Here is an 11421-nt window from a genome sequence, read left to right on the forward strand (position 1 = left end):
AGACTATTTATTTATTTTTATTGATTTAACCCTTCAAAACCTGGTGCAACAGCACACTTCCTGCGCTGCTTTCAGACGCCTTTCACAAGTATTTCAACCTTTCTACTATGAGCAAATTAATGTGAAATGTAAATTTCTTTCAAAAACAGCGAAAATAATACAATGAGCGTTGGTTTGAAATGACCCACTAACTTCAAGAAATTGGTAGATTTAGAAAATTATTTTCTAAATGGCTAGGGACAAATTTCTAGGGGAAAAAAAAAAGAAAAAAAGTAGGGAAACTATAAACTATAAAACTATATTCATAATTATCATAATTACAATATAAACTGCAAGTTTATATTAAAACTATATTAAAGTTTATGTTATAGAATTATTATAATATTTTTAAGCACTTTCTTCAAGTGTTTTTTGCCTTGTTTTTTGTTTTGTTTTGTTTCTTTCAAGCGTATTTTTAGGTTACTTTCCTGTAGTTTTTACTGATTTCTTGCCAATTTTTGGGTCATTTTGTTGCTTATTGCCTTCTTCCTATGTTTTTAAAAGAAATCAAGCCAGTTTGCTTTTCTATTTTTTATACAAAAATCTTAATCTGTAAAGTAACTAAAGCTGTTGGATAAATGCAGTGAAGTAAATTATCCTCTGAAATATAGTGGAGTAGAAGTATAAAGTGGCATTAAAAGAAAACATTCTCATGTACAGTACAATGATGAGTAATCATCATAATTAAATATTTAAATTTTGTCACTTTTTCCAAATCTTGTTTGCCTTGTTTTGTTTGTTTGTTTGTTTTTATTAATTTTCAGGCAATTTTCTTGTTCTTTTTACCAATTTCTTGCACATTTTTGGATCATTTCTTCTTTCGCTGCCTTTTCCCCATGTTTTTAAAAGAAATCTAACCAAAACGTTACAAACATTTTGTTTTTGTAACTTTCAGGTAGCCTAAAGTTCCAATTCATTTCCTTGGATGAAAGTCAACTTTTAAAACTCAAATGTCTGCTTTAGTCAGGTGACTCGTCTGAGCATGAATACAACTGAAAGGGACACTGATGTGCACTGCATTTTCACACAGTGATGTTACTTCAACAACAACAAAAGCAGGCATGATGCTAACTGCACAGCTCTGTATATCACCAGGGTGTTCTGTCAGAGCTGACTTCAGTACTATGTGGAGATTATGGGAAAGGATAAGTGGAAAAAGCAGGTTTACTGTCCAGACATGAAATACATCAACATCGCTGGCTCATCGGTCTGTTTAAGTGATGACCTTTGGTCATTTAGACAAAGGTGACTTTCACACCGATGTTCCTCACAGCTCTGACATGAGAGAGTATTTATGGAAATGAAGTGAAGTGACCATCAAGTGAAAGGGTGCATGTCTATAAGGGTCTTAAAGGGACAGTTCACCCCAAAATCAACAATACATATTTACTTCTACCTGTAGTGTTATTTATCAGTCTAGATAGTTTTGGTGTCAGTGCCTGAGAGTTGGAGATATCGTCTGCCTCCTCTCCAGTATAATGAAACTAGATGGCACTTGACTTCTGGGGAGTTTACTACGAAGCAAGATTAGTGCCTTAGTGAGATCTGTTGAGTCTAAAGCCATGGTTTCCTGTACTATGAAGACTGCTATCTTTTACCCTTGCTAGATCGCCATGGTAACTTATGTGTGAAACTGAACCTGGTGGGGAGCAGGTTATATTCTGAGTTTCCGCTTGAAATCAGTTAAAAAGCATCTTTCACAGCTTCTCTGAGGAGCGTCACTCTATAATCAGTGTCAGCATATGAGCCATACAGACTGTCAGCTGAGAAAACGTTTTAATCACACTTTGTACAACTTGTTGAACCATAATGTGACATGAATATCAACAAACGAAGCCGTGCATTAACAGTATTGCTATATGCATCATTTTTTTTTCTTTACAGAGGAAAGAAAGAAAAGCCAAACCTGAGCAAGAATACTGTTTACCTTAATCTTATTGTTGTGCATGTGTGTGTGGTGTTTTCTGGTCAATTTGTAAAGGAAGCTTCTTTAAAACCACAGATCGCTTTATGCATGAACAGGTCACTATATATTTTTAATCAGGATGATTTTATATTAAATGCAATATTATCCCTTCCAATCATACCATACTGTATTACCCCTTGTGTTTATATGCTTTTCACTGCTACTGTAGAGCTGATAGATTAGTCTGTTAGTATTAAACAGATTGCCTATATTAATTTGTGCATTCACTATATGTTATTTTCTGTCAGTGTCACTGTGCTGTAATAGTAAATTTAAATATTCTTCAAAGGGCAGAAGTAGGCAGCCCGTGAATTATTATTTTTAAGTGTCAAATGACTTGCTGACAGTCTGAAACAGAAAGCCTGAGTTAACAAAGAAAGTTGATAGACACCTTCATGGTTCCTGTTAGCTCTGACCGAGGCTGCAGGGTTTATTGAGCCAGCTTAGTTAAAGAGAGCCGGGCTCTGTTCAACTTGCTTCGTAGTTTAACCCCTGATGCTTGGAGACTCAACAGTAATGTCTCTTTCCAGAAATCTTTACATGGTTAATTCAGATTAATCTACCGTAGTTGTTGCTTGCAGTTTCATGCAGGAACTACAAACGAATCACCGTGCAGAAGGAAGAGTGCATCTGTAACAGGTGTGTTCAAGTAATAGATTTGTAATTCAACAAAAGTCCCTACTCAGTATCTATTTTCACGTTGTCATATCGTTATGTTTATTTATTTTACATATATTTGTATTTTATTTTGAAATGTGTTTTATTTTCGTTACTTCCTGTTATGACGTCACTTCCCCTACCTTCGCGCTACTCTTCTCAGTCACATTTATAATACATTATAATACATCCATGCAGTCACATCATGCCCTGCTGAGGAGAGGAAAGAGTTTGTAGTTGCTCCTGCTCACAGAGAGCTAAAACATGGTTTAAACTTTATATAGTGATTCAAATTTGTGTTGTTAGGCTCACAGATATTTTATGAACATTTATGAACATAAACATTTTATGAACACATTTTTGCATGCTAATTTACCAATCTCAAGCTAGGCTACAAGAGCATGCAGGTGGTTTCTCAAGCAGTCTGCTGTATTTCTTCTCTTTCTTTTAAAGGTGTGTATGTTGAAACCTAGTCATATGAAGCTGTTGTCCTGAATTTATTGCATGTTGCACAAGTATGCAAGTTCTTTTGTTTGTTTTCGTGTGTATTTATATTATCAACACAAATGATTTTGTATTTTTGATAATACATAGTATGTTATTGTGACATGTTTAAATTCATATTGTTCATTATAAAACGTTAAAAAAATTGCCACTGTTGAGTATAAAAAAAGGGCGGCATGATGGCCTCGTAGTTAGCACTGTTGCCTCACAGCAAGAGGGTGCGTGGTTCGTAACCTGGTTGGAACGGGGTTCGGTCCGTGGGCGGGGGCCCTTCTGTGTGGAGTTTGCATGTTCTCCCCGTGTCTGCGTGGGTTCTCTCTGGATTCTCCGGCTTCCTCCCACAGTCCAAAGACATGCAGGTCAGGTTGCCCTAATTCTAAATTGCCCTTAGCTGTGACTGTAAATATGTGTCGGCACTGCGATAGTCTGGCGACCTGCCCAGGGTGTACCCCGCCTCCTGCCCCATTGACAGCTGGGATTGGCTCCAGCCTCAACGCGACCCTTACGAGGACAAGCGGTTACAGAAAATGAATGAATAAATGACTGAGAAAAAAAAGTCTTTTAAAGGAACTTTACAGTCAGAATTTGTCAAAAGGGAATTTTACACTATCCGATCAGACAAATATTGAAATGTATTTTTCATAATGTTTTTGTGACATTATTGTATGAATGTTTTTAAACATGCATTAGTTCAGACAGCTGAGGAGAAGTGTGCATGTTGAACCCCAGTCATATGAAGAAGCTGTACTGAATTTATTTCATTTTGCACAGAGCTGGCATGCAAATAAATCCTGCTCCAGTGGCAAGAGAGCTATGGTCCCTGTTTCATCCTTCTAGACAACACAACGCAGAGAATAATCTACAGCTACACATCTACTCATGGATGAGAGGTAACTACTTACTCACCTGAGCTGGCTAATGTTACACCTCGCGTCTATGAGAAAATGTACGTTTCCATAGGTGATGCGGTTAGAAGGTTCAAAGAATGAGTTTCTATATGAAACTGCAAGTCACAAGCTCATTATCTTAAGTAACTGCTCCAGCCTTTTTTGGAACAAGACATTGCTGTTGATATTTTTGGCACTCCAAGGCTGAGTGCCATCTAGTTCCATTATATTGGAGTAAAAGTAGACATCTCTACGGTGAATAACTCCAACATTCAGCAACTCACACCAAAACTATCTAAACTGATAAAAAGCACCACAGGTAAGAGGAAAAATATTAACTTTTGATTTTAGGGTGAACTTTCTCTTTAGGTTTTTTTTGGTGAATGGACTAACTCGTGCAAAAAACGCTGTTATGATATTTCCATTACTTTTACAGTGGTATTGTGGAATATTAAAGTGATGTGTGGAAAATGCATTCTTGATATAATTTTTTCATTATTTGAATCCAAAAACTGCAATGTACGAAACTCGGAGTTTAGGAAGTTAGATCCATTTAGACCTCTCCAATAAGAAGCAATCATCCAATCCCAGTTTTGCAACATTAAGTACACCCAGCAGGCCTGTCGGTCTTTCTTCACACTCTTCACTGAAGTGTGTGCAGCTGCCTCTATTAAAAGCCACACTCAGTGCCCAAGCATGCTCAGGATGAAGATTTTGGATGTTTTTTTTTCTAAATTAGCTTTCAAAAACCAAAAATACAAGAGCAAAACTGCAACAAATGGGTTTACCCTTTGAAACCTGGGAAAATTGGTTTGATTTCTTTCACAAATATGGGAAGAAGGCAAGAACAACTTAACACACGGCCCAAAAATTACCCAAAAAGTGCAGAAAGAAATATTTTTTTTTTTGGAATCTGTGGGACATATCTTGCCAAGTTGTGCCAAGCCCCCCCCCCCCCCCCATTTTTTTTCTTTTTAAAGAAATTAAACTAATTGGTATATTTAGAAAGTTATTTAAGAAAGGCTATGAAAAAATATAGGGGGGAAAAAGAAAGACTAAGGAAAAACTATATTTCTAATGATCATAATTACTTATTTAAATTTATGTTATTATTTAAAGTTTGTTGTAATTTTTAAGCCCCTTTCTTAGAACTTTTTTCTTCTTTATTAATTTTCAGGTAATTTTCTTGAACTTCTTACAAACTTTTTGCCAGTTTTGGGGTTATTTTTTCTTTCGTTGCTTGTTTTTGAAAAAAATGAAAAAAAAAAAATAAAAAAGCCAATTTTCCCAGGGTTCAAAGGGTTAAAGAATAACAATCAATAACAATCATTACAATGAAGGTGTTGCAGGACCTAAGGTACCTGTGGAGGTGATGGTGGGCTCTGCGCGGGGACAGAGGGCTGTGGGACGGGGAGAGGGCTGGGGACTGTCCTGGGGAGCTGAGCTGTCTCGTGGTGGTCTTGATGTAGGAGGGGAAGATGGGGGGGTAGGGTTTCACCACAGGGCTAGAGGAGGTGGAGGAGTGGTTGGACCTGAGGAGTCGTTTGGCCAGTGTGGGACTCTCTTGGGGAGGCAGAAAGCTCACGCTGCTCCTCCTGACCTCCTCCTGGCTGGAGGGGGAGGCGCTTATGCCGGCAGCAGAAGAGTGGTGAGATCCAGTGCTCAGGCAGTCCTCTAGGGACTCTGCACTGGTACCTGAGCCCAAGTGACCCTCACCTTCTCCGAACATGGTCCCTGAACTGGGCCCCTCAGTGGCTTCAGGACTCCTACTGAGGCCATCTGCAGCTTGAGGACTGAAATTCACCTCCTCCTTCTCCTCTTCTCCTTCATCTCCTGCTTCCTCCTTGTCCCCTGGGCATTTCCCCAAACTGTCAAATGTGAGGTCAGGGAAGCTGTTACCACTGGTTGTCATGGCGATCGGGCTGCCTGCTGCCCCCCCTGCAGTAGCCATGACGACGGCTGCGTGAGGGGGCTGCTGCACCCAAGCATGCTGGTCTTTTGTGCCTGTGGCAACACAAAGAGAGGCTTCTCTCTCCCTCGGCTCCTTCCCATTTAGCTCCGGATGCTCCACCCCCTCCTCCTCCTTCTCTTCCCTCCTCTCCTGCACCTCTGTGTGGATGGGGAGGTGTGCTGCTGGAGGCTGCTCCGTGTGCTTCACAGAGCCGCACAGAGTTCCCGTCTCCAGGAACGACAGGGCGTCAGAGCCCAGCTCCAACTCTGGAGTCAGGTCAAGCTCCTCAGGAGGGGTTAATTTAACTCCCCCATTACTCTGCTTCCTCCTCCCCTCCCCTCCTGCCCAGCTGAGATCCCTTTCACCTCCCTGTGCTTCCACAATCGAGTTAACCCCCCCATGCTGCTGCTGGTGCTGCAGCCTGATAGCAAGCTGGATGTCTGCGAGTAAATCCTCGTGGTCGGCTGCTGAGTGGAAGCTGTAGATGTCCGTGTCCGACCCTGAGCTCCCTCCCTTCTGCCCTCCATCCTCTGCGGGAGATGTTGCTGCTGTGGAGGCTTTCCGCTGCACCTCCTGCTTCTGCTCTCCATCCTTTCTCCCTGGCTCTGCTCTCTTTTTCTTCTCGGCCTCGGTGTCCGACTGTCCCAGCTCATCTGCAGACATCTCAGGTGTTTTAGTGTCCAGTTCGTCATGTTGAGACACTAAAACGTCCTCCTTTGAGCCTGTCACTGAGGAGCACGCGTCTCCTTTCCCTTTCAGATTGCCCTTTCTCTTCCGGATGGAGAAAACGGAGGACTTGGACTCAGATTTGTTTTTCTTCTTTCCTGGTCCTGTGCCATGCATCCCCCCTCCTCCTCCTCCTCCTCCTCCACCGCTGCCTGCTCCTTTACCTCCATGCTTACCATGGAGTTTCTTTCCTCCTTTTTTTGTGGTGTCCCCTCCTCCCTCTCTCCATCCTTCATCCAGTGAAGGGTAGCTTCCATTACCCGACGCCGCTGCAGCTTTCCTCTGCTTCGCCTCCTGGTTGCCCATGTTGACAGAGAGCGTGCGATGGCCTTTCCTCTCAGGTCATGCCTGTCAGGGCTCCTCCTGGCTGGGGGAGCTGTAGATGCCTGTGCCTGGGGAGCGTAGAGGCGTTTCGGCCTAATCCGTGGATGCAAGTCTGGCAGAGGAGGAGGAGGAGGAGCTGCTGGTGCTGATGGTGCTTTTTTTCATTGCTGTGTTGTGCGACGATCTTCCTTGTTGTTTTGTGGTGACGAAGGCTGGCGTGGCAGTGATGTTGACGCTGATGCAGGAGAGACACACAGCTCCCTCTTCCTCCTCCCCTCCCTCTCTCTCACTCTGTCTTACCCTCCCCCTCCTCCTCCTCTCCATCTGCTGAGAGGAGTGACGCAGGCACTGCGTGCTCCATGGAGCAGACTGAGAGGCAGACTGGGAGAGATGCAGAGACACTGGGATGGGGACACAGAACTAGGCCTGCTGGGAAAAAAAGAAGAAAAAGACCTGTATGGAATAAAGATGCTGCTGGCAACTGGGACACTGTGCTGGGGCGGGGGGGGGGGGGGGGGGGGGTGGGGTGGAAATGCACACCCTCCTCTTGGCTGAGCATTCTCACAGTCTGTCACTGCAGCTAATCACACAGTTGCTCACTACATCTCCCATAATTCCCTGATTCCTGCCTACATTACCCACAGTGCTCCATGTGAGCTGGACTCCAGCACCAGGAGCTGGCACACAGCTCTCTGTCACTGAAGGATGCTGGTTCTCATGTCAATGATGAGCCTTCATACACAAACGACAATACTTGTACGTGTATAACGAGCGTGTATAACGCTCCCTATTCATTAATTTCCATTCTAAATCTTATTCAAGATTTATTTACTTTACTTTGATCAGTTTAGTTGAAAAAAAAGCAAAACAAAACTATGTTACCTCAAAATACCTGCAGCAGCTCTTGGAGGTTTTCATCTCATCACATCAGGAAAAGGATGCAGGTGTAATGATTGACACTTTTCTTTAATTTCACACGTACATTTCCAGAAAAATTAAAAAGGCAGACTCTATAATTGCAATATTCAGTCAGAGCTCCCTTCACTGAGAATGCTGCCTCTCAAATTTTAACAGGCACAAAAACATTTGAACACACTACTCCTGTTTTAGCAAATTTACACCATTATTTTCTTGCACTGATGTTACATTTTTGTTAATGATCACTTTTAAAGACATGCCCAAGCAACCACATGGAAATTTCATAGCAGCTGCTGATTTTGATCAACTCTGAAGATTTAGCAGGATCAAGGACAAATTACAATTTCATTTTTTAAACTATGTTTGAAAATTACTAATAAATCTACCCTCTACCTAATAAAGCATTATGCGGCCTTTCTCCAAATTAAATCAAGGATTTATTTAAAAAACAAACTCAAAACTACTTAAAAACAAAGGAAAAAAGAAAATTACTTGAATGTTTATTAATATACTTGACAAAGTATCCAATGCAGTTAAAAAGAGAACCCTCAAAACTATTTAAAAATAGAAAGAAAAAAAGACATGTTTATCAAAATATTTACCAATTAATTTTCTGTCAATCAGCTTTTTTTATGCGAAAAATCTTTATTTATAAATGAACTAACTAACTAACTTAAGATGTCAAATGAGTGTAGTGAAGTTAACAGTATTTCCCTTTGAAATGTAATGGAGTAAAAGTATTAAGTGGGATGAAAATAAAAGACTAAAGTGTAGTACTTGAGTAAATGTACTTAGTTATATTCCACCACTATATATGTTGCAAGATCTTCTATAAATGTCACATGCACAGCAGCTCCAGACAAAAAACAATTCAGCACTTCAAACTAGACGCCACATGATGGCGCTGTCGCACCATTGTTTTAGTGACACTGATCCACAGTTGCTGTCGGGAAACATGTCAGAATCTTTTTATCTTTACAAAATATTTTCAGCAATTATGGCTAAATTTACCAAAGGTTACATATTTCATCTTATTACTATTCAGCTTTTATATTCATGTGAACATTAGTGCAAAATTAAAATTGTGCAGAGAGTTGAGCTGCACACATTAAAAGGGTCCCTGTGGTAAACAAATTACAGTTATATTTACATATAGTGTGACTCACCAGAACTCATTTTGTAGCTTGTGCTCACATCACATGCCCAGCGCACTTACTTCCTAATGGCAAATTTGTAAAGCAGCATTTTAAACTACTTTAAATCAAACATGGTTAACATCCATTGTTCACTAGCTTGCAGTCTTCCTCTTCTCTTTTCCCTGACTTCTGTGGCACATGGCAGCACATCTCAGCATGTTACGGCTACGTGTTGCTCAGCAGAATAGTAACTATGTCCTTGTGTGTGTGTGTGTGTGTGTGTGTGTGTGTGTGTGTCTGTGTTAAGAGAAGAGGAAAAAAACTCCATAGACAACCTTCAACACACAAATAAACACAAGAGCATATTATTAACTTAACTGTTTATAAAAGTGTGTGTATAGCATCTCACAACAGCATTTCACTTGACAATATTTGTACATTTTTGTCACTGTGCAAATGGCAGAGGTGGATCAAAAAGGATGGTGTGTTCTGTAGTGTTTGATGTCAGCTGCTAAAACAAGGCTCATGGGTGTAGTTAGTGAGTGTGTAAGAGAGGGCTTGGGGGCTTTTAAATTAAACATGTGTTTAATCATCCAATAAATCTCAACAGAGCAATGAAGCTGAAAGGACTTCTTTTCTCTCAAAAGAAATGAAAACTGTGGATGGATCTGTGAATGTAAAAAACCTCAACTAACAGCTACTGCTACCACCACTACCACTATTTCTGAACACAGCTTAGACAGTCTTGTTTATCATTTTTTTGTAAATGTTTTGTCATAGTCAATTTGAAAAGCACATTCTCATTCCAAACTCGTAAAATATTGCTTCTTTTACAGTGCCTTTGGTGTAAGATCATGATGCCAAAAGCCAGCTTGAAGCACATGAAATGCCACTGGACAGCGTCAGGTAAAGCACGATCATTCAGAACCTGTCGCAGTGTTATTATATGCCGCCGGAAAGCAGGATGGCACCTGCCACGTCTGCATATTACTCATAAGGACCGTGTTATTTAAAACGCAGCTGGACGGAACCTGTCATGTCTGTATGAAATTTGACAGGACAGCATCAGGTTGAAATGCTGCCGATAACAACAAAATATAAAAACATGAGGGCGCCTTGAGGCTGGGCAGGAGGGGTGGTGGATGGGTCCAACAAACCCTGGACTTTCATGCAGGAGTCTGGTGTTTGCTTCCCATGCATGTATATTTGTTGTGGTCCTGGCATTGGTTGCCATGTGCTGTTGTTGCCAAAACATAACCACGTGCAGCATAATCCAGTCATGTGCTTGTGTACGTCACTGTAGCAGCATCTCAGAATGTAAAGAGCAAATGCAGAAGGATACCTGTGTAACATGTAGATGCAGAAGTCCACTGCAAAGTGGCAATATGTGACAACTTAGGATGAGAACATGTTGGTAATACATAATACAATGTCCCTTTTATAGACATCTAACAGTATTGAGTACATTCACAAAAGAAAGTAACAAGATATATTAAAAAAAAAGGCTCTCATGCAAAATTATCCAGCATTTCTGAATGTGCTGTATATGGAAAATGAAAATAAAGAAACTAATAATGGCAATTTTTGACTCACTATTTTTGAAGTTTTCCAATTTCAAAACAATAGTGGTCCGAGCATTACAAGTGGACCAACATATCTCTGCACCAAACATTTCATGTATGCTATGTCCCATATTTGTACCAACAGAACAGGGCACTGTCAGCTGTAGTTGTGCCCACATAAACCCCCTCTCAAAATGCACTTTGGTACACAGCTCTTCCAAAATCCATGGCAATTTTGCATGCTGGCATATGCTACAGTTGCTTTTCAAAATGTACAGTGGCCATGTATCTTTACATTATTACACTATTCTTTAGTATTTAGTATATACAATCAATCAAATGGAACAAGGATCAGTGTCACAGAGGGATATGTTTTTTAAGCAGGCAATACATTGCTGTGAGCAGCTTCATTCAGACACTACAAAACTGAAAAATAAGCAAACTGTTCCCCTGACTAAACAAAGGTATCAACAGGAATCCACTGTGTCGTTACTGGTGGCTCTATACTCAAAAAAATCTAATTCTGATTTTTAAAATTTCAGTAAGTGTCGAAACTATAGTCTCTGAAGAGGGTTCTGCAAAACAGATTTCTAAATGATGGCGGTGAAAACTAAATAAGTGTGCATTTGACAATTTTTTACCAGTTTATTTAGCCCATTCTCATTCTAAATTCTTAAAATAATGCTGCTCTGATAGTACTTTTGCTTCTACATGAAATGCTGCAGCAGCATCAGGTGAGAACACGGACGGT

At 40.6% G+C, this 11421-nt stretch overlaps 1 protein-coding gene across 1 annotated transcript in view; it reads right to left on the reverse strand.

The window, feature by feature from the left end:
• LOC121959144 (formin-2-like) overlaps positions 1-7345 on the reverse strand; it is a 33399-nt gene extending 26054 nt beyond the window's left edge. Inside the window, exon 1 of the mRNA XM_042508339.1 lies at positions 5415-7345. Within this exon, the coding sequence (XP_042364273.1) occupies positions 5415-7036 (1622 nt within the window). The 5' untranslated portion in view covers positions 7037-7345. The remainder of the gene's footprint in view (positions 1-5414) is intronic.
• Positions 7346-11421: the final 4076 nt, after the last annotated feature.

This window comes from Plectropomus leopardus, chromosome 19, assembly GCF_008729295.1.
Source record: "Plectropomus leopardus isolate mb chromosome 19, YSFRI_Pleo_2.0, whole genome shotgun sequence".
NCBI classification, from domain to species: domain Eukaryota; kingdom Metazoa; phylum Chordata; class Actinopteri; order Perciformes; family Serranidae; genus Plectropomus; species Plectropomus leopardus.